The 22,713-nt window shown below is 47.8% G+C and overlaps 2 protein-coding genes across 16 annotated transcripts in view; one reads left to right on the top strand and one right to left on the bottom strand.

Annotated features, from left to right (window-relative positions):
- MYH10 (myosin heavy chain 10) overlaps positions 1 to 10,000 on the top strand; it is a 138,186-nt gene extending 128,186 nt beyond the window's left edge. For 5 of the 7 annotated variants that reach the window (XM_082441329.1, XM_082441330.1, XM_082441333.1 and 2 more), the window contains exons 35-41: positions 2,690 to 2,818; positions 3,179 to 3,267; positions 4,157 to 4,280; positions 4,351 to 4,559; positions 5,872 to 5,980; positions 7,370 to 7,542; positions 8,356 to 10,000. In XM_082441329.1, coding sequence (XP_082297455.1) covers positions 2,690 to 2,818; positions 3,179 to 3,267; positions 4,157 to 4,280; positions 4,351 to 4,559; positions 5,872 to 5,980; positions 7,370 to 7,542; positions 8,356 to 8,500 — 978 coding nt within the window. In that variant the 3' untranslated portion in view covers positions 8,501 to 10,000. The other 2 variants (XR_014257454.1, XM_082441334.1) reach the window with 2 other exon arrangements.
- A 114-nt stretch (positions 10,001 to 10,114) lies between these two features.
- The window catches only part of NDEL1 (nudE neurodevelopment protein 1 like 1), a 42,958-nt gene continuing 30,359 nt past the window's right edge, over positions 10,115 to 22,713 (bottom strand). Inside the window, exons 9-11 of one of the 9 annotated variants that reach the window (XM_082441441.1) lie at positions 21,771 to 21,805; positions 19,000 to 19,041; positions 18,401 to 18,661 (exon numbers count right to left, since the gene is read on the bottom strand). In XM_082441441.1, coding sequence (XP_082297567.1) covers positions 19,007 to 19,041; positions 21,771 to 21,805 — 70 coding nt within the window. In that variant the 3' untranslated portion in view covers positions 18,401 to 18,661; positions 19,000 to 19,006. Of the gene's footprint in view, positions 10,871 to 10,899; positions 12,486 to 17,098; positions 18,348 to 18,400; positions 18,662 to 18,999; positions 19,042 to 21,728; positions 21,806 to 22,713 lie in introns of those variants that run through there. The other 8 variants (XM_082441443.1, XM_082441444.1, XM_082441445.1 and 5 more) reach the window with 8 other exon arrangements.

Below are 22,713 nucleotides of genomic sequence, written 5' to 3'. Positions count from 1 at the left end.
TACATCCTTACCAACAATTGCTATTGTCTATCTTTTAATTATAGCCATCCCAGTGGGTATGAAGTGGTATCTCATTGTGGTTTGTTTTTTTTTTTATAAATTTATTTATTTATCTTTGGCTGTGTTGGGTCCTCGTTGCTGCGCACGGGCTTTCTCTAGTTGCGGCAAGCGGGGGCTACTCTTCATCGCGGTGCGCGGGCTTCTCATTGCGGTGCCTTCTCTGTTGTGGAGCACAGGCTCTAGGTGCGCGGGCTTCAGTAGTTGTGGCATGCAGGCTCAGTAGTTGTGGCTCGCAGGCTCTAGAGCGCAAGCTAAGTAGTTGGGGCACATGGGCTGTTGCTCCGCAGCATGTGGGGTCTTCCCGGACCAGGGCTCGAACCCGTGTCCCCTGCCCTAGCAGGTGGATTCTTAAGCACTGCACCACCAGTAAAGTCCCTCACTGTGGTTTTGATTTGCATTTCCCTAATGACAAATGATGTTGAAAAGCTTTACATGTGCTTATTAGCCAATATCATATGTGGGAAAAAATGTCTTTCAGTCCTCTGCTAAGCTTTTGAGTTGTCTTCAGTAATTGAGTTGTAACATTTCTGTATATATTCTGGATGTTTCCTAGGAGATACACAGTTTCCAAATATTTTCTTTCATTGTCTAGATTATCTATTCACTCCCTCAGTGGTATTGTTTACAGCACAAAAGTTAATTTTGATGGAGTCCAATTTATCTTTTCTTTTGTTTCTTCTGTTTTTGTTACCTCTGTGAAACCACTGCCTAATCCAAGGTCCTGAAGATTCAGTCCTGTTTTCTCCTAAGAGTTTTATATTTTTAGCTCTTTTTCTAAATCCATTTTGAGTTAAGTTTTGTTATATGGTTTGATACATGAACCCAATTTCATTCTTTCGGAGATGGATATCCAGTTGTCCCAGCACCATTTGTTAAAAAGACTAGTCTTTCCCCCCTTGAATTGTCTTGGCAGTCTTGTCAAAAATCAGCTGACCAGAGACTTGTGTTTATTTCTGGACTCTCAGTTCTATTCCATTGATCTCTATGTCTGTCCTTCCACCAGTACCACACAGTCTTGATTACTGTAGCTCTGTAGCTCTGTTGACTTCTCCAACATTGTTCTTCTTTTTCATGACTGTATTCTGGGTTCCTTGCAATTCCATTTAGGATCAACTTGTCAATTTCTGCCTCCCCCCCCCAACCCCCAAAGCCCCCCACTTGGATTCTTATATTGTGTTGACTTGGAAGATCAACTTGGAGAGTATTGCCATCTTAACAGTACATGGCTATCATTCCACTTATTTCGCTATTCTTTTTTTTAACAATGCTTTATTTTATAGTTTCTGGTGTACAAGTCTTATACTTTAGCTAAATTTTATCCTTTTTGACACTAAGTGTAATTGCTTTGTTAATATTTAGAATGTTTATAGTTAGTATATAGAAATATAATTGATTTTTGTACAGTTGTCCTTTGGTATCCGAGGGGGATTGGTTCCAGGACCCCCCTACTCCATGGATACCAAAATCCTCAGATGCTCAAGTCCCTGATGTAAAATGGTGTATTGGGACTTCCCTGGCATCCGCGCTTCCACTGCAGGGGGCACAGGTTCGATCCCTGGTCAGGGAACTAAGATCCCACATGCCGTGCAGCACAGCCAAAATAAGGGGGGGAAAAGAAAAAAAGGTCTCTCCTTCCCATCCTAAGTACCCTGCTAAAATGGTGTATTATTTGCATATAACCTATGCATATCCTCTTGTATACTTTAAATCGTCTCTAGATTACTTATAATACTACCTAATACAAGGTGAACGATATATAAATAGCTGCCCATGTGGCAAATTCAAGTTTTGCTTTTAGGAACTTTCTGAGAATTTTTTCCCCTGAATATTTTTGATCCACTGCCGGTTGAATCCACAGATGTGGAACTCACAGGTACGGAGAGCTGACTATATATCGATCCTGTATGCTGCAGCCTCACTGAACTCGTTTATTAGTTCTAATCGTTTTTTAGTGGATTCCTTAAGATTTTCAATATATAAGGTTATATCGTCTGCAAATTGAGCTAGTTTTATTTCTTCTTTTCCAATCTGAATGTCTCTTCTTTCTTTGTCTTGGCCTAACTGCTTTGCCTAGGATCTCCATTACAATGCTACACAGAAGGGGCGAGGTCAGGCATCCCTGTCTCATTGCTTATCTTAGAGAAAGGCATTCAGTCTTTGACCATTAAGTATGATACTAGCTGTTAGTTTTTCACTGATGCCCTTTATCAGAGTTTCCTTCAGTTTATTGAGTGTTTTTATATTGAAAAGGTATTAGATTTTGTCAAATGCTTCTTCTGCATTTACTGAGATGATCATACAGTTATGTTAATTCATTTTGGGATATCAAATCAACATTGCATTCCTCAGATAAATCCCACTTGGATGGTGGGGTATAATGGTATATAAATATACACAATGTATAATTCTTTTAATATGTTGATGGATTCAGTTGGTTACTATTTTGTTGAGGATTTTTACATCTGTATTCATAAGGGATATTGGCCTGAATGTTTTCTTGTCTTATTTCTGTCACTTCCACATACTTTTATATTTACAATAAATGCATATATTATAATCTGGAGAAAAATATATGTTTAAAAACTAAGAATGGACATTACCCTAAAACTTTCTTCCTATTTAATCTTAGGCTCAGATGAAGGACTACCAACGTGAATTAGAAGAAGCTCGTGCATCCCGGGATGAGATTTTTGCTCAGTCCAAAGAGAGTGAAAAGAAACTGAAGAGTCTGGAAGCAGAAATCCTTCAACTGCAGGAGGTTTGTTTGTTTACTTATTCATCCATTTGTTTAAAAATATATATCTGCCCTTGAAATTTCTCTAAGACCAGATAAATATATTTTAGTATCTTTGTAGCCTAGTGTAATTTCACTATCCATGTTTAATATGGTACTGGACCATCTTACTGCTTCAGTTGGGCAGACAAAGTGGTCATACTTTGACACCATTCTACCTGGCTAACGTCAGAGAAGTTGATGGGTGATTTCTCAAATCTGACTGCAATTGGAGGCACACTTAGCGCCTTGAGCAAGGTGGCAGCAGCTACAGGCAGTGTCAGATTTCACACTTGAGGAAACTGTTAACAGCCAGAGCTTCAATCACGGTCTCAACTTATTCAGGAACTTGCCTCATCTGAGCGAGCCCGCCGACACGCTGAGCAGGAGAGAGATGAGCTGGCGGATGAGATCGCCAACAGCGCCTCTGGCAAGTGAGTCTCCTGGCAGCAGGTGGGAAGGGGCAGGCATCTCACAATCGGTGGTGGCCCCCCGTCCTCGTGGGCGCTGGTCCATTCCCCTGGGGCATGCCCATGGCACTGAGACAGCCATGGGGGTCGTTGGCATCTAGGAGTCAGTAGTTGGTTTGCTCATCTGTTCCAAGTCTGGAAAGATGAGCACGAGATGCTGAGCCTCTGGGCTGCCACAGCCCCTGGCCGGCTGCATGACCCCGGCAGGTCACACCTCCCTGTGCCAGTCATGCCCACACAGGTGTGCAGGAAAGACATTCAGAACCAACCTGGTTTCCATAGGGTGCCCAGCCTTGCAATGCAAGTCCTCACTTTCAGATTCATTAGGTTTGACAAGCACATTCCTTAGACTTACCTTACCCTGGATGCATTTTTCATTAAAAGTCCTTTTTTTTTTTTTTTCCAATTAAGAGGTTGCTTTCTCCATTTAATTACTGTACTGAGTATTCATCATGGTCATTTTCTAGCACGCCATCATTTGGACCTGGCATTTGATCTCGGTGCACTAGAAAAGCTAGGGAATGCCAGGATGTTTTGCACTTTTAAAGCTGACACTGGCTGCCGAGAAGAGCTGGAGAAGGGAAGGCAGCAGGGCGGTCAGCGGGAAGGCTACACAGCGGTCCAGACGAGAGATGATGGGCCTGGCCTGGGTGGTAGGCCTGGGGATGGAGAGCAGTGGGTGGTGTGTTTGGAAGCGTAACCAGCTAGGCATGGCGGATTGGGGTGGGAACAGAGGAAAGGGAAAAGTCAAGAATGCTGCTCGGCTTCTAGCAGCAGGGTGGGTGGAGGTGCCCTCTGGGAGTTTCCCGTGTCGTGGAGACCGGCTCTGAGCTGTCGCCTCCTCGCCTGGCAGGTCTGCGCTGCTGGATGAGAAGCGGCGTCTGGAGGCACGGATAGCGCAGCTGGAGGAGGAGCTTGAAGAGGAGCAGAGCAACATGGAGTTGCTCAACGACCGCTTCCGCAAGACCACGCTGCAGGTGGGCACGCGGCGGCCGCCCAAGGAAGGGCTGCGCCGTCCCCCGCTTGACTGACCCATCTCCTCTCCAGGTGGACACGCTGAACGCAGAGCTGGCGGCCGAGCGCAGCGCCGCCCAGAAGAGCGACAATGCGCGCCAGCAGCTGGAGCGGCAGAACAAGGAGCTGAAGGCCAAGCTGCAGGAGCTGGAGGGCGCTGTCAAGTCCAAGTTCAAGGCCACCATCTCAGCCCTGGAAGCCAAGATTGGGCAGTTGGAGGAGCAGCTTGAGCAGGAGGCCAAGTAAGAGGTTTTTGCTGCCGTAAACCAAAGAAAGGTTTTCACAGCGTCTCTGCTACAGACCAGGTCCAGGTTTAGCCTGTGAGTCGGAGATGACACAGACATGCCCCTTGTCCCATGGGAGCTCCCTTGGCAGGGGAAGAATGACAAGAACACATGTAACCAGAGAGAAGGTGGTGTGAGCCCTCAGGGTACGCTGGGCTCACCTGTCAGCTCTTGCCATCACACTGTGCCCCGTGACTTCCTGGTGCCATAGTTTACATCTCTACCCAAAGTCGATTGCCCGAGTTGGTGGCATCACGTGAAATGCTACAATTTGTTGGCAGAGAAGGAATGCAATATGACAAAAAGACAAGCTTTTTTTTTCTCCCTGAGGAAGGGACTGCTCAACAACAGTTTCCATTCTGTTGTCGTAAACTGTTCTGAAATTTATGAGGAGTTGCACAATACAGCTTTTGGCAGGCCTTTACAAATCTATTAGAATACAATCACAGACTGCCAGAACTAGAGCAGCCCTTCCGCTCACCCTCCTGTCGGGGAGCTTGGGGCCCAGAAATGCAGGGTCTGTGCTCAGAGCCTGACATCCTCTCCAACCGGCATCCCAGACTTGCCCCTGCACTCAACTCTTAACAGTTAAGGGTTTGTTTGCCGTTGGTTGTAATTAACATGACTCGCCCTTTCAGCTGACTCCATCACTATCCTTTTTGCATAACATTTGTGGAGGAACAAAAGAACTTTTTCTGTTTTCAGTGGAGTCCTCCAAATAAGCTACCTCTGCTTCATGTGGGACAGTGGAGGCCTGTCTAGAAACATGGTGCTTTGACTCCTACGTGAAGCGTGGAGGGATGGGGGCGTTGTTTCAGTGTCAGCTGCTCTAGCATCTTCATACGTAGCCAGTTAAGTTTTAAATTGAGACACTCGCCTAATATATTGAGTCTTTGTTTTGTTTTCCAGGCTGAAAAGTTAGGGGATTAGAAGAACCAACTAAGGTTTTTGTCTTCAAAAACTCTACACTCAAATAAGTGACAGGTAGCTTGTATGTAACATTTGATCTTTGGTAGATCACTAAATAAAGTGATTAACATCTGTGTGTGAAGGAATAATGCAGTTTTTCTACCTGTCAGCATTAGAATACATTAAAGGTAATCCATAGTTTGACCAGAAGGGAAAAGTTTCTGGGCCATATTGATCACGATGATACAGAGGTCCCGGAAAGCACTCTAACATATGCCATCTTCCAGAGAAAAGGACTTAAAAAAAATATTCATTTCAAGAATTGGGAAAACTAACGTGTTGATCATTTTCATTTTCATAGGGAAAGAGCAGCCGCCAACAAACTAGTCCGTCGTACCGAGAAGAAGCTGAAGGAAATCTTCATGCAGGTTGAGGATGAACGCCGCCATGCCGATCAGTATAAAGAACAAGTAAGGGGAGAAGGCGGGGTAGGAGGAACACGTCTTCCACTCTAAATGCTGTAGCAAGGAGACGGATGCAAAACCAGCCGTGCTACCATTTGACTAGCTGAATGAGGAAGAGCTATTTGAAACTCTTAATTCTAACGTTTCAACAAACATGTGCTGTTCCTTGTTCCTGCCACTCACTCCCAGGTGCTGGGGGATACAGAGGTGATTAGGACCTGGCCCTGTCCCATGAGTCCCCCCAAGTGCCCCAGATACAGGGAAGGGGTGGGCAAGAGTACGTCAGGAAGCTTTGAAGTGTGAGGCCTGGACTGACCTTAAAGTTATCATGTTTCCTCCACTAGAATGGATGCTACAGGAGTGCAGAGATTTCTGCCTGTTCCACCCACTGTCATCTCTTGAATGCCTAGAATAGTTCTGGGCACAGCTGGCAGTCACTGAATATTGGCCGGATGGAGGGGTGGATACAGGAGATGTTGAATGGAAAGGGAAGAGAAAGTAAATGTACTGCACGTGGGACCCGAGTGGTCCTCCTTGTCTGCGTCCAGGCATCTGTTTTCTCGGTGCCAAGGGCACGTGCTGATAGGGCTTCGGACTGTGGTCAGGTCTGCACTGGCTAAAACCTGGGTGGGGGCTGTGTCCTCCTCTGGTGCTCGGTCCTCTCTGAGACCTGCTGCCGTGGGTGGAGCTGAGGATCCACTGCCTTTGCCCCAGATCCTCCTCCCCTGCTCCAGTCGGGCACCCAGCCTGGCCTTCCCTTCTCACCCCCACACTCAGGGCCTGGCAACACCAAGGGCAGTTCTGGGTGGGTGTGAGCTGGACCCGCAGGGCACTGGCCAGTCTCTGTGGCTCAGGAGTGAGGGATCCAGTGGGCAGGCTGAGTTCTCGTGTCAGGTCTTCCAGAGTGGCTTTGTACTTGAATCAAACAGAACGTCGACACACCCGTGTTGCAAAGAGGTGTAAAATGAATGGAGCATTTCCTGGGGTTGGAGACTGTCCACACTGTTGGCTGTTCTGCGTCTTGCGGGACTAGCCCTTCCCTTTCACAATCCCATAGGGCACTCGTGTGAAGATACTAAACTGTCATTTTTCTGCAGAAAACTCAGGGATGAAAAGCGGGTTTTAAGTTTTTTTTTAAGTTTCCTTTAGCATAATTTGCTGCATAGACATGGTTTTGCTGAGAACGGCAGGTTGGTCAACAGGCCTTGGGCCAGGCCCCAGTCTCGCGTGTCAGCGCACTCGCACGTGTATATGCCCGCCGTGTGTGTGGGTACACTCGTGTGTGCACTCGCGTGGCTGGCAGGGCAGGGGCCCATGGTGACACACTCAGGATGCAGCGATGCTGGATTTGGATTCACCGGTTTGGTGTGACTTGGTTCGTGTGACTTCCCCGAGATGGAGAAGGCCAACGCCAGGATGAAGCAGCTCAAACGGCAGCTGGAGGAAGCAGAGGAAGAAGCTACACGTGCCAACGCGTCTCGGCGCAAACTCCAGCGGGAACTGGATGACGCCACCGAGGCCAATGAGGGCCTGAGCCGCGAGGTCAGCACGCTGAAGAACCGGCTGAGGTGAGCGCCCCGGGCCTCCGTGAGGTCACACGCAGAGCCTCCGTGAGGTCACACGCAGAGCCTGCAGACAGCTGCGTCCGTGGGCTCCGGGTGCAGTGGTTTCTCAGGCTCCTGTCCAGCTCTTCGTTCTTGCCTGTTTACCCGTTCAGGATCCCTGACCGTCAGTAGTCCTCGAGGATGGAGGAGCAACAGGCCCACTCATTTGCTCCGCGTTTACTAGCGGGCTGTGCGAATACACGGCTCGAGGCTTGAGAGCCAGCCCAGGTGTCTGTCCACGTCCCGGGTGAGGGCAGAACACAGGGAGCCAAGGCTACACCTTCTCCCCCAGAAGGACAGCTTAACACAGGTGTTGGCAAACCGTGGCCTATGGGCCAGATCCTGTCTGTGCCCTGCTCTCCTGTACAGCCAGGGAGCTAAGAATGGTGTTCACATTTATAAAGGCTGTAAAAAGACAAAACAGATAAGAATGTGCCACAGCGACCTTAGGTGGCCCACAAAGCCTAGATAGAGCATTTACTCTCCACCCTTTGGGGAGAGGCTGGCCCGTGGTGAGCAGGTGGCGCGTTCCTCACTGTGTGCATCACAGAGCGGGGAGCTGAGTCCAGCCGCCCCCAGCGCTCCGGGGCCCTACCCAGATGATGTTCCGCAGGCGGGTGTGGGCGAGGTGGGAAAGCGCAGAGCCGTTCCTGAGCTGCCCACCCCCCCAGCTGGTGCGTCTTGAGGGAAGGCTGGAAGTTGAGTCGTCAGGTGGTTGAACGACTTGCCAGCCACGTGCTGTTGCGGTCGTGCCCACACGTTTTCTGTGCTCTCCAGGCGAGGAGGCCCCATCAGCTTCTCCGCCAGCCGATCTGGCCGGCGCCAGCTGCACATCGAGGGCGCTTCCCTGGAGCTGTCGGATGACGACACAGAAAGTAAGACCAGTGACGTCAATGAGACGCAGCCACCCCAGTCTGAGTAGATCCAAGGAAGCCGGGGGAGGCGATACCGAGGGACACGCAGGAAGTCAGTCACCCAGCGCCCCGGCCCCGGGGGCCCCCCTGCAGATCTGGGGGACTGGCGAACTGCACGACTCCTTCCTGAGAGATCAACTGTGTCTTAAGGACTTGCAGCCTACACAACTGTCTCCTGCTTCAGATTTAGGTACAATTGCTCCCCTTTTTATATATATATACACAAAATCTACACATATTAAACAGATCGTCTCATCATTGCGTCTATTTTCCATATATCCATCAAGAGACCATTTTATAATACACGTTAAGAAGAGAACCCTTTTTCAAACAAACTCTAGACCCCGTTGCCGGTCGCTGGGGCAGCCCCGGGGTTGCTGCCCAGTCACTCTGCATGCTCTGTCGTACGGACAGCTACCTTAGTTCTGTGTTCATGTGGCCCCTGCCTCCTCAGCCACGTCAAGTCTCTTTTAGAACGTCGTGGAACCTAAACTGCACTTGTAGCTCTCATTTCCTTCAAATAATGATCAACACTATTTCAGTGAGCAAACTGTGAAAGGGGCTTTGGAGAGATTAGGAGGGGTGGTTGGATGGGGGGAAGCGGCATCCGTGTGGGGTGGCCATGCCCACCTCCCTCGAGTCGTGGTGTGCCCGTATCTCTTCACGTGAACTGTCCTCGGCCCAGTCTGTGCATAGGAAGAACGGTGGCCACCACCCAGCTGAGGCCCCGGGGGCAGCCATCACAGTGACTTCAGGATGGCCTCCTGAGGCCCCGGCTTCCCCAGTGTGCTCCTCGCTTCTGGAGCGAGCAGCTGCAGGCCCCTGAGCAGAAGCTCGGGGCATACCCTCCCTCGCCAGCCAGGCTCTCATGCTGACCTTGCAAATTCAGCCGCTGCTTTGAGCCCAAAATGGGAATATTGGTTTTGTGTCCGAGACTTGTTCCAAGTTTGTTGGTGAGGTTGACAGAACCTCGAGAACAGATGCCACCTGCCTGAATGTTGACATGCCAGTGGATGTGACTTCTTTTTCATTTCTCCTTTCCCCTCCCCCTTGGGACAGTGTTACAGTGAACACTTAGCATTCTGTTTTTGGTTGATAGTTAATCAAACTGACATTACAGAAAGTGCCTTAGACACTACAGTACTAAGACAATGTTAAATATATTATTTGCCTCTGTAACAATCTAATGTATTAAGTTTTGACTGCTTCATATATCATGTACCTCTCTAGTCAAAGTGGTATTATAAACATTCAGTGACAGTGAATCAGTGTTAATTATAAATCCTTGATCCTCTGCAACATGCTTGAAAACACAAACCTTTTGGGTTAAAAGCTTTAACATCTGTTAGGAAGAATTTGTCATGTGGGTTTGGAATCTTTGATTTTCCCCCTTTATGAATTGTACTGGCTGTTGACCACCAGACACCTGACTGCAAATATCTTTTCTTGTATTCCCATATTTCTAGACAATGATTTTTGTAAGACAATAAATTTATTCATTATAGATATTTACGCCTGCTCTATTTACTTGGAGGAAAAAGCACCCGTTGAGAATAAACAGACCTCAATAAACAAGAATAATCATGTGAATGTGAAATCTGTTTTCTCACCTTCTGTTCTCGATTTCCCACCTGTGGTCTGATCAGAGGTTGGAAGCTACAGAGACTTTAAATGCTGACAGCCAGGCTGCTTTTTCTGAGGGCACTGCACTCGCAGAAACCGTCGGATGACAGGCTAATTCTCTGGGCAGTCTTGGCGACAGATCCTGTTCTCACCGATGGCCTCCGTGTGTAGCCGCATCAGGAAGGAAAGGGCTGCTGGAGCTGGAACCCCAACTGTTAATGGAGAAGGGAGCAATCCAGGGCTGCAGGATGAAGCCTTGAGGAGGGTTTCCAGCCACCAACCAATGAAGCTCATTACTGGATTAAGAGGTCCAAGACGTTTCAGACTACATTTTCAGGCAGGATGCACATTAAAAATGCTTTTGGGAGGATTCAGCGATGAGATCCAAGGGCAGCTGTGAGCCAGTTAGGACAGGCTGGAGAGAAATACTAGGGGAACACAATCATGTAGAGAATGCTGGGGGGTTTTCCATGATATGCTCAGGTTAGGCTGGTGGTCTGAACTATATACCTAAGGCTGCTCGGCAGTTGTGGGGATGTGAAAAACGGGCGAAAGTGCTCCCTTTCTCCTGTGTCACTACCGTAGGAAAAAAAGGTGATTTCACTTACCGTGTCTCAGGTGTGTTCTCACCCCTGCATTCAATATCTCAGTCCAGGAGTTTGTGGAATTCAGAGGCTTGTTTTTCTCAAAAGGAATCCTTCCCTGCTGGCTGGTTTAACTGGTGTTAATGTCACACTGTTTCCCAACTACTCAGCCTATCAGGAGAAATATATAATCTACATGAACAGATTCCAATCCCTGATTCCAAAAAGACGCTAACTAGAAAGGACCTTTCTTCACTAAACAGACCGCCACCATCATAGCCTAAGGCAGTTCGTGAAACATTCACGGGGCATGTAAAGCACAAGGAAGACAGCTGATGGGAGCCGGGCTCTGAGTGTCAAAGACAAAGCAACAGGCCAGCTCCCACCCCACAGGTGTATGGTCCATCGTGAGGAAGGGCTCAGGCAAGACGTGGGAAAGCCTTAGCCTTTTGTGGAAATGAAGTTTAGATGAGCTCTGCTGGGGTTTTAACTCTGTCACGTACACTTTAAATGCTCTGTCTGCCCTTGCCACACCATAGTTGCTGCTCTTTTTAATGCAGACATTCTAGGAAATTCTTTTAAATTACTTTGGTACGGACAACACATCTGTTCCTAGCCTGACCGTCCTGGGTATTCTGACATCAGAAAGACTAGTGCCCTATCACATTTCCTTCTGTCACCAATCTTCCCCATCCCTGGGAAACCTCAATGAAGATGAAATGAGCTGGAAGACCAATTTCTTACAACCAGCCCTCCCTATGGCTCTGGGTATCACTGACCCATGGCCCCTTCCTCCTGACGCCAACATTGCTATGACAGTAGACATGTCTGTCAAGACTGCGGAAGAAAAGAGCTCACAGTTGTCAGACGCTAGGAACCACCACTTCCTGCCCCGCCCCTAAAAAAAAAAAAATCAAGTCACAACAGGCCATAGGCTGTAATCTTTAGAAAGTGGAGACAATGGCTCCTCTCCCCCTAGTTCAGGCCGGCCTGGGTGAAGCCCGTGGCTGAGACCCGAGGTGAGTCCCCATCCACAAAAGCTTCCCAGTCGCTCTGGGAGGGACAAGATCTTCACTAAGAGCTTTCCCAAATGCTGAGCATTGGCAAGAATGCTACGTCCTGTGCACGGTCAGGACCAACCAGGCAGTCTGCTTCCTTGTGTAGCCACCTGTCATTTGGGAATCTAGCAAATCATACAATTCTTTTCAGAAATCGAATATGAAACACTATAAAGGTATACTGACATGACGCCAGTTTCCAAAGACAATGTTAACTAATTACAGTGCCTATGTACCATATGCACAAAGTATGAACACGTCCTTCACCCCTAACACCAAGACTACAAATTCGTGTTTGATGCATTACAGCAGTGAGGTCTGTTTATTTTTTTCAAAGTAGCCCAATAACGGAATCCATCCCCGCTAACTGGATGTCACGAAGCCTTATTCAAGATGTAACGTGACGTAATCAGCAGACTGTTAAGCACTGGGTCTGACTGAGACATCCAAGCAGAGCGCTGGCTCCTTCAAAGGACCATACTGCACAGAAGCTAAGATGCTCCTTTTCTCACACGTGTAAGCTCATGCATCTCATAATCACTTTCAGGAGGTGGCAGTTGTCATGTGGGTGTCATTGCCTGACTCCTGGTAAGGTCAATAAAGCCCAGCGTCAGCTCTTGTAGAATGAGTATCAGCAGCTTAGAGTAAGATTCTGGGGCCAGCAGAAGAATATGCTTTTCAGAAGTACTGCATCACCAGTGCTCACCGCAGCGCAGAGGATGACATTGCTTGGGAAAACACGGACAAGGACAACTCTGGGTCAAAATGTAGTTCAGAACGTCGGAATCACAATGAAGTTTTAGGAGTATCTCTCACATTTTCCTTTTTGTGTATGAATTAAGTGTGATATGATGAAAATCTGCATAAAGAAGTCTTTTAGACTTTCAATAAATACAAAGTCTAAACGATAGGCGTTTTCATAGTTCCAATTGGCACATTTTTCTTACTGGTTTACAAAATAAAGGTGTGTCTTACAATTGCTGGCGTTTGAGAGTCCATGAAATACAGAACTCTCCTCACTAGGCCGGTGCTGGGGTGGAACCTGGGGGAATCTGCATTTTAAAATTTCCCCAAGTATGACTCAGCCCGGTCATCTGGCAGGTCAGGGAGCCCCCTGCTTTGTGCTACTTGGTCAACTCTCAGAACTACTCAGCACAAGTCTTCAGGCCAACTGGGGCAGTGAAAGAAAATCAGTCATGTTACTTCAATTTTTAAAAAATTTGAGCAACTTTACAGGAAAATTTAGAACCCACAAATAGTAAACTATTTCCATCTTTTCATTTCACTTGATTTTTTTTTTATAAAGCTGCAATTGCATGTTCATCTATTTTGTATCCTCTTCTCATTGATCATTTCCATTCCCACGGATTAGCACGACTGCACACTTATGTTTCAGTGGCTCCGTGGTCTTTTGTTCAGCTGGTAAGTCATCCCAACCACTCCATTCCCCTGCCATCAGACATTTATATTAGTACTATTGAGACTGATTTTGTTTGTTCTTACTACCATAGATGAAGAGCCATTACAGCTTATCACACTGTTAGACTGAGTCAAGACGTACAGAGGATAATTCAGTGACACCAATATGTAAAAGTGTACCTAGTCCCCTAAATTCTAGGTGACAGCAGGATTTGCTGGGGAGGGTGGGCAGTCAAAGCACTCACTTTTTTTGGAACCAAAAAACAGTGCTTCATAGCTCCATCTACTGACAAGGCCCTGAGCCTCACACAAACGTCGCTGTTGATCCACGCACAGAAAACTTGCCCAGTCCTGCCAGCCCAGCACCCTCATTCCCAGGCCTCCACCTGCATATATCATGACCCAGGCAGAGTGTCCATATTTCAATGGGGGCAGCAAACTTGATACCGGATTAGAAAACACCCCACAGGTAAACAAGTGAAACATCTGTTCAGTTTCGAAACACTAACATTAACTCCTGTGGGTGCAGGCAGGCAGCAGTATAAAGCATGACTCCAAATCATAACCCCGTGTGGCACAAACACCAGCACCATAAGCTTTGCTCTATTTTCAAATTTGCCTCTTCACATGCACTATCTTATAAAAGAAGTCTGTTACATTAATATTTACTAGAGATTGTTTTTCCTTAGAATTAAAAAAGCGCTACTGTATTCCCATATATCATATTTTTAAGTCATGGGACCAGTTGTTAGATAAGATGCTCTAAGTCCTAGGAAGATGATTTGCAAAGATGCCTCCTGCCCCCACTCCCATTTTTAGAAAAGAATTCAGTAACACATTCAAATTTTAAAGGCCAAGCTAGTGCTCTCAATTTGTTTCAAACTTTGAGGCAAATATAGAGAGAAAAACAACCCATGAAGTAAAAGTCAGAATGTAGAAAAGGCTTATCTTAGCATCCCTCTAGGCAAACACTGTGGACAACTGACAGCCTGGACCCAACCCCCCTCAGGCCCTGTTCCCCCCCCCACCAGCGGCCAGGCTGGCTCTTCTCGGTGTCAGCCAGGCAGGAGAGACCTGGCTACAGGCTGCCCCCTAAAGCCACTGCCGCACCCCAGGTCATGTCCCCTTCCCCAGAGGTGCCAGCTTCCACCTTGGCTCTCAGGAGATGCTAATGGCGTCTCCACGACAGCGTCTGAGAGAAACAGAGTCAACACACGACAGACACAGGATTGGGAGAGGAGGGTGGTGGATGAGCCGCATTCCTCCTGCTGCAAAGGCTGGGCAGCCTCCACGCGCATCACCTCCAAGCGTTCCGAATCAGCTCACCTCCAGAGGCGTGAGACACAGTCAAGGCCAGCGAGGCCTCGAGTTCGACAAGGTGGTGAATACAGCAGAAAAACACTGGGCTCCTTCCCAAACCTGGCTCTTCCGTGAACCAGCTGCGTGAGCTTAGGCCAGTCACCTACACCCTGGGCCCACTTTCCCGTCTGTAAACCGAGGCAAAACCAGCTCATCCTGCGCCCAGGTCACTGTATCTAGTTGCCACTTGCCTACTTATGACTCAACACCCCAGCTGCGGCTTCTGGCTCCTCACTGAGTTGGTGGGGTATCGCTTCTGGCCACTCAGCTGGCTCCTATTTTATGCAGGAAGACGTTTCAGGAGCAAGGGATGGGAATGGGTGGTGAGATGAAAATATCTGGAGACAAGAAGCTGTCCTTTGCCACCTGGAAAATCAGCCCCCTCCACGCAGGGGAGACCATGTGGACCCAGCTCAGGGGCAGCTCATTCCTGAAGACTTCAGTGTGAGCCACGGAAACCTGGCAATCGAACAGCCCTAGGAAGAGAACCCACTCAGAGGATCTTTAGCTACACAGGCAAGCAGTTAGTAGAACTTTCATACCAGGAAGCAAATGCTCTATTTGAGCAAGTACAAAGCAGCATCTTGAACCAGATACAGAGGGTCACTGACTTACAATGGTTTAAGATTTTTTTTGATTCTACCATGATGCAAAAGCGATACACTCAACAGAAACCATGCTTTGAATTTTAGATTTTAATCTTCTCCCAGGCTAACAATACGCAGCCCGATCCTCTCTCACGATGCTGGCCAGGGCAGTTCCCGGTCAGCCACACAATCACGAGAGTCAACAACTGATACAATTACAACCATTCTGCACCCAGACGACAGTTTGGTTTTTCACTTTCAGTACACTATTCGATCAATTAGATGAGATAGTCAACACTTAATTATCAAATAGGCTTTGTGTTAGATGATTTTGCCCAGCTGTTGGCTAATGTCTAAGCGTTCTGAGCATGTTTAAGGTAGGCGAGGCTAAGCTACGACGTTCAGTAGGTTAAGTGTATTAAACGCATTTTCAATTTACAATGAATGGGTTTACTGGGACATAATCCCACTGTAAGTGGAGGAAGATCTGGAATCCACAGAAAAAGCTGAAAGAGGCCTGGGGAATCAACCAGCTTCCTCAGGGGGTCATATGCCAAGGGCTGCTGCAGGTATCAAAAACCAAAACTATGTGGGAGTCCCCTCCTGAAGGGGCCGGAAATAAGCCCAGCAGCATACTCTGTACTTTCACGGACCTGGCCTGTGCTCTCCTGGACCCAAAGCAGTGGTGACATCAGTGAATAACACGCTGGCCCCTGCAAGCCAGGGCCCTACTCCCAGCCACTGCCTGAATAACAATTGGTGAGATGATCCCAGGGGTGTGCAGCTGGAGAGGAAGTGAGAAATCGCTGGGGAGCCAAGGAAAAGGACTGAAGCTCCAGAACTCATCCTTACTTTAACCAGAGTAGCTCTGTTTGTTATGTTTTAGATTTGGGGTTCCTGCATAAACAAAGAGGTCTGCTAAACGTTGAAACCTCTGATCTAATCCAACCCTTCCAATGATGGCTACGAAAGAAGCTAGGAGTCTGCCCATCAGTAAGAGACCTGGAGTTTTCTTTTCAACTGCTCAGCCAGCAGAGCTGGGCACAGCACACACACACCAGGACAAGCGTCTCTCGTGAGTCAACTTATGACGAAATCTCCAGGAACAACTAATAGAAGCTATTCCTGCCTGCATACTGACAGAAAGAAGAAAAAAATTTTAATGTATCCTACCTTAATGTTTCTTATTCACTTAGGAACTGGATTCACTTACTTTCATTTACATATAGTCTTAAAACTACAAACTACTCCGTTTATGCTCTTTGTTATAAGCAGTGCTCAGAATCTGACACATTCGTACAGATGCCCCAGTTTACTTGTTCCTCAAGTCCAGGCACCCTGTCTCTTGCTACTAAACATCTGGCACCTTCTCTCAAGGGATGAGGAGAGAAGCCCGGATCCAAGTAACCTCTAATCCCAGAACACCAGCACGTGTCATGAACGGCAGCCCAGCAGGAGGACCAGCTCCTGGATCCATCGCGGTTACTCCAAGATTTAGCAAGCTGCCTCCCTCAAAGTGCAGGTCCTTCCGCCCAGATTTCCACACGGGGCCAGGGCTATTCTCAGGCTGCTCCTGGAAATCACAGCTAAGAGCAGAAACCAGCACCAAGAATCAGCATGAGGAATACATAAGCCACAAGGATGTATTGTACAACACAGGGAACACAGCCGGTACTCCGTAGTAACTATTAACGGGATATAACCTTGAAAAATTGTGAATCGTTATATTGTATACCTGTAACTTGTGTAAAAATTGGACATCAACTATACTTCAATTTTATAAAAATAAATAAATAAAAAACAATCAGCATGAGAATGCCTGTTCACACATCCTGAGGCCGCCTGAATTTTCTTTGCCCTATTCCACAGCTGCTGTCCATCCCCATGTCACAGCAGAAGTGACATTTGAACCTGGCTTCGCAACTCCAGCTCCTCTCTCCCAGGATGGCAGAAACCCAATAAAGCAACCTCAATCCTTTTTCTTTTTTTTCTGTGAAATTTATTGTTTCCACATTAAAAGATTTTTTTGAGGGGGAGTATTTTTTTTAACCACATGATGATCCTACACAGCTGCCCAGAGTAGGACACCATCGTAAGTCTTTAACATGCCATATGAGTTCTGAATAAATAAAAGCTACAAAGCCCAAGTTATATACAAATATCTTAGGCAATAATGTTTACAAACCTATGTACAATAAAACAAATGTAAACAGTAAATGCAGCATGAGAGTAATCAAAGGATGCACAGGGACAACCACTTATGGTCAGTCTGCCCCCAGGAGCTGGCACCAGCCGGCCCCTGGAATCAGGCCGCTCAACCCTTCCTAACACAACTGGACAGGCCCTCTGAAAACAAAACAAACACACTCTGAAGGTGTCATTTAACTGAAGGACCAGAGAGCTGGCGAGGAGGATGCCACCACCCCCTACCCCGAGTCTCAGGCACATGGAGGAGGAGGAGACGGCAGGGGCACAGCCCTGCACGTGCCCAGGTCCCAGAAGCTCCTGCCACCTGGGCTCAGACAGGCGTTTCGCTGCTCTGGGAGGCTAGCCTATGGAATGATAACTGCTAAAGTAAAACCAGAAGGTGCAGAAAATGTTCCCTAATTCAGTGACCTTCCTGACTCTTTGCCAGCAACAGGCCCAAACCGTGGGGGTGGAGGTGGGGGACACATGATCCATGAGCACTGGAGATGCTTGGGTGGGAGCTCAGGAGGAGAGCACACGTCGACCTGATTTGGGGGAGAACCTCTAGAAGATCTGCAATGTCCTAAACATAACTAAATCCTATCAGTACAGCAGGGAGGGGGCTATGAGGCAGGTGTGATGAATGGGTACTTCTGCATCCAGTGACCAAGTAATACGTGTATGTATCACCTTGTGACCCACAAAAGTGCAATCATGTGAAACCAACGGCACTACGGCGAGAAGAGAAAATAGCCAGTATTGATGTCGCGCAGAGTCCTGGGGCTGGGCAGGGCCCAGCAGCCGCCACTGCATGCAGCCTGCCCTCTGCCAGCCGTGGGGAGGCAGACGGAGGGGCACGAGCTGGGCCCGGGCACCGAGGGGTGAGGCGTGGGTGTCCTGGGTTGTTGCAGGAGGGCGGGAGCCCCGACCTGGAGGCCGGGCACTCACACGCTGAGAGGCAGCATACCCGGTGCCGACGACGGGCGCGAGGAGCCCAGACCGGGAGGAGGAGAAGCCGGGTCAAAGCCGTTTACTGCCCTGTGGGGGTGACCAGAGCAGAGAAGAGAAGGGAAGAGAAAGAGAGACTGTCATTTAAAATCACTTGACACACAGCGAAATTCATTTGCTCTCTACAACTATTCCTCTTCCCGGCCTAGAGCAGAATCCTGATGGCCCAAGGGAGCGAGCTGCCTAGAGAGCATGAGCTGGTGAGAGACTTGCGAAGCCCGTGGTCCTGCAGGTGATGACACTACTGCTCCCTCCTCGGCAACTTTATCACACTGGCCGCGGCAGCCACAGCCCTGATTGATTTCCCAACAGAGCAGGTTAAACGTCTACCAGTAGGGAACTACCTAAATAAGGGTACAAACAAACAACGAAATACCATACAGCCATTAAAAACACATTCCAGAGTTCTTAACAGCATGGAAAATATTCCGAATGTAATTAATGCTAGGTGGAAAAAGCAGCAGGTTACCAAACTGGATATGCTCCATAATATGAAGGCAAAAAAGTGAGTAGTATATATTCTGGACTACAGCCCCTTATACAGCTAGACATTACCATCCACGGAGCTAAATCTAGAATGTGTGGACACACACACACACTCCCACATATACTACAGAAGGAAAACGTAACAATACTCTTCTTCCCTCTGAGTTGTGGGTAAATTTTATTTACTACTTTATACTTTTCTGTTATTTTCCAAATCTCCTACAATGTACAGGAACATCTTAAATAAGGGGGAGAAAAATAACTTTTTTAAATTGTTCAGCAGCAAAGCCAGATGGGTAGGCTTCTCTGCCACCTTGTGAGACACCAGCCCCGCCCAGCACAAGCGCCTGCAGCCAGGACCCAGCCCCGCCCCAGCCCCAGCGCCCGGCAGCAGAGCCTCAGGAAGCAACGAGGGAGTGAGTGCAAGGCCTGCAGCCCCTCTCAGGACACCACTGCAGCCCTTCCATACTGACAGACGTCCTAGGAAAATGTGTCCCACTCACAACTTGGGAGATGCCGCCAAGTGCAAGGGGCCGGACTGCCCCACACGTGCCCACCACTGTCCCCACAGGCCTACTCATCAGAGGGGCCCAGGGAGTTGAATATAGACTCATGGACAGAGGTTGTCTTAAAGAAACAAAACACAGACACATATTCCCCACCAAGATCAAGATAACGGTTTCATACACTGAAGAGGTGAGGGCAACCTCCTGGAGAAACAGGCATGCAAAGAGACTTGACTAATGACCCTTGACTACTTTGAAGAACAGTTAACATCTGAAGAAACTAACCTGCGTATAGATTTTGAGTTGGAAATCATGCTACCCACACAGGCCAAGAGCAACAGAAGGGGCTCTGACCAGTGCAATCTCTCCCTGTTGTCCATTTTCCCACCTCAGTGATGCACGCTCAAGATTTTCTCCCTTCCCTTTGGGCTGGGGAGGTCTGATATTTGAGCTTCATCACATTTGAAAACTTTAAATCATCCCTCTCCATCCTCCAAGGCTGTATGCCTTTGCCTCTTCTGGGGACAGAGCCCACATCCTATATGCCATTGTAGCCCTCACATAATAAGCCATTTGTCTGTCATTTGTCTGCCTGGTCCCAGAGCCCTGATGCCTGCCTCTCCTAGAACACCTCAGGGAGAACTAACTAGGCAGGCCTCACAAACAGCTTCAGCTTTACACGCGTGAGCATCAGATTCCCAGCTGCACAGAGCATGGCAGCAGGCAGGGCTACAGAGAGTCCCCGAAACTCGGCAGAAAGGGAGCACTGCTGGGTGCCAAGAAGAACCTGGCACCTGTTCCACAGGGCGTGCAAAAGCAGCAAACGTGAGGATGGCTCCACATGCAGGTTTAGGACTGAGATTCCTGCATTTTCAGGAATGGACCTTTAAGGAATGTTAAGTTCATCCCCATTGTTATACTGCCAAGGAAACAAAAGCCAGGAGAAGGTCCGGCCATTCACCTGAGTGCACCCTGTGAGCCTGTCAATGGGGAGCTGGGCCCACAACCTGCCTCCAGATGCCAAGGCCATTATCCTTTCCCAGTTTCCTCCCGTCCCAGGGACACCTGACAGGCTCCAGTGAGCAAGCACGTTGGTTCTCCCACTGCAGGTTGCTCTAATGGAAAAAATAAGCAGTGCAATCCAAAATATAAAGGGAAAACAAGAAACTAGATAAAGTAGCTTCTCTGTGTGGACAGAAATGGGAATTCTGGATTTGAAAGTTCGACGGAAGAGAGAGAATAACAACCCACCAGGGTCTTACCTAGCACCTCTCTTTGAGTCAAGAACTAGTAAGTAAAAGACCAGGAGGAAGGAGAAAGCTGAACCTAGAGGCAGAATTATCAGTCTGGTGAGGTCCCTTGAGGGAACAGCAAAGCTGTGCAATGAGGAAAGGTTTCCAAGAAAAGAAACACCTCCATACTCACCACATTTGGTTTTAGGGAGCAGCAAAAGAGCCGAAGGGAAATGTCCCAGTGGACAACACAGGACTGAATGGAGAAAGAATGGGCAGGGATGGAGATACAGATCTGGGAATCATCTATGTAAAAAAGGTTCCAGAAGCTATAAAATTTCCTGATCATACCACAAAAATCTAGTTTAAGAGTCTGAAAAATAGAGAATCCAGCTAAGACAAGGAACTAAGGTCAGCTGTAAATGGCAACAGAAGAAGGGAAAGAGGGAAAAGAACCAATGCATGTTTAGAAGCTGGTCAGGAGGATAATAAATTTAACACAATATAGATAAAGCATGGGGACTAAATCTGTCAAAGCAAGGACAGGTACACCTGAGAGGGCAGGAAAGAAAAGGAAGAGACTGGGCTAGAGCTCATTCAGGAGAGCAGGCAGACACACTCCAGACCCCCGTCTCCCAGTTCTATGGATAAATGGACGCACAGCGCAGCGCCAGTCCTCGGCCCAGGCTCTGCAAACTGAAATGTACATTCCCCAAAAGGAAGGCAGCCCTTATACACATGTCCCCATCTACCATTCCAGCGTCCTGAGGGAACACAAGCGTGAGCACAGAGGAGAGTCCCCACACGGCAAGAATCCAATATCATTAGTGCTGCTTTGAGAAAACAGAAGACACTGGGTAACAGGAAGCACCCCAGGCCCGTGGAGGCAGTCAAATGTGGGTCCCAGGGCCTGGCAGTGACCCCCAACCCGCCCCCAGACTGCTGGCATCATCTCTACCACACTCCCACCTGTAACAGGAGTACCATCAGAGCACTTCACAACCGCCCCAGGACCACTACAGCTAACTTGTTTTTGTTTTGCACAGCTGAACCAATAATAATGGTGCACAGTCAAATCAAACAGGAACCTGAAAGCTCACTCATGGGCTGGAAGTTGGTTAAAGCAGTCAGCCCCATGCAGTTAGTAAAACCAGTTTGTTAATGTTAACTTGTCTTCCACCACACACCATGATTAAGAATGAAAGAGCACAGCAAACGAGTTCAGTTACCCATGAACAACGTGGGAAATATGACTTTTTCTTGCCTAGTAAAAGAAAGGAAAAAATATTAAACAGTAATACAAATACTATTTTCACACCATGCCCTAAAATTAGTCTACGTTCACCTACACCCAACCCAAAAGAAATCAGACTGGCTTACAAAATTAGGACAAGTGATACATAAGAAGCTAAATAAAAGCTATGGAGAAAAAAAGGACATTTTTGAGAGAACTCAAGTGACTGCACTGCACGTGAACTGGTGTCCTTTTGGATGAGTGACATGAATGGCTGGCAGTGGTTGGAGGAAACAGCAACAACAGGGAAGTAGGCCCAGCAACCCGCACTTTAGGGACTGAAGTGATCACAGACTAGATAAAATCCTGACTCCAAGAAGCCCTCAACTAACCAGAGCTTACAAAATATTTTCAAATCCCATAAAACAATACATAACAATAAGGCTTTATGTTTACGTGGTAAGGCGTTGCTTCATCTCAAGATTCTGAGGGAAGCAGGAGCACACAGTGTATACACGTACATTCAATACGTGCACGCGCACGCAAACCAACTTTGGCAAACTCTCCCGAACAGTGACAGTGCTACAGACAGACTCCTTAGGAGTGAGAGGCAGCAGGCAAGTTCTAGAGCCAAAGGCTTTTTTTAAATGGAAAGCTTCTTCTCATGCTGAAACTACAAGCTACACTTCTACAAGAACTATCATTTATGCTTTTAACCAGCCAGGTCTAATAATGGAGCTGGGAGTGGGGATATTTACCCCTTCCTTTTGCAGCAGGTATATGCCATCATGGTTTTTATCTAGTCACCAGGTGAGCAGGAAGGAAGGCCAGAGGTAAAAAGCCAGGCAGGCCAAAAGGAAGCCAGAATCAAAGCAAAGCAGCAAGGAAGTAAGAACATAGCAAAACCCACACAAGAGTTATCCTCAGGAAGATGGCAA

This window comes from Balaenoptera physalus, assembly GCF_965194825.1.
Source record: "Balaenoptera physalus genome assembly, chromosome: 20".
Lineage (NCBI taxonomy): Eukaryota > Metazoa > Chordata > Mammalia > Artiodactyla > Balaenopteridae > Balaenoptera > Balaenoptera physalus.
Note: the sequence above shows the minus strand (reverse complement) of the source record. Positions and strands in the feature narration are given on the sequence as shown.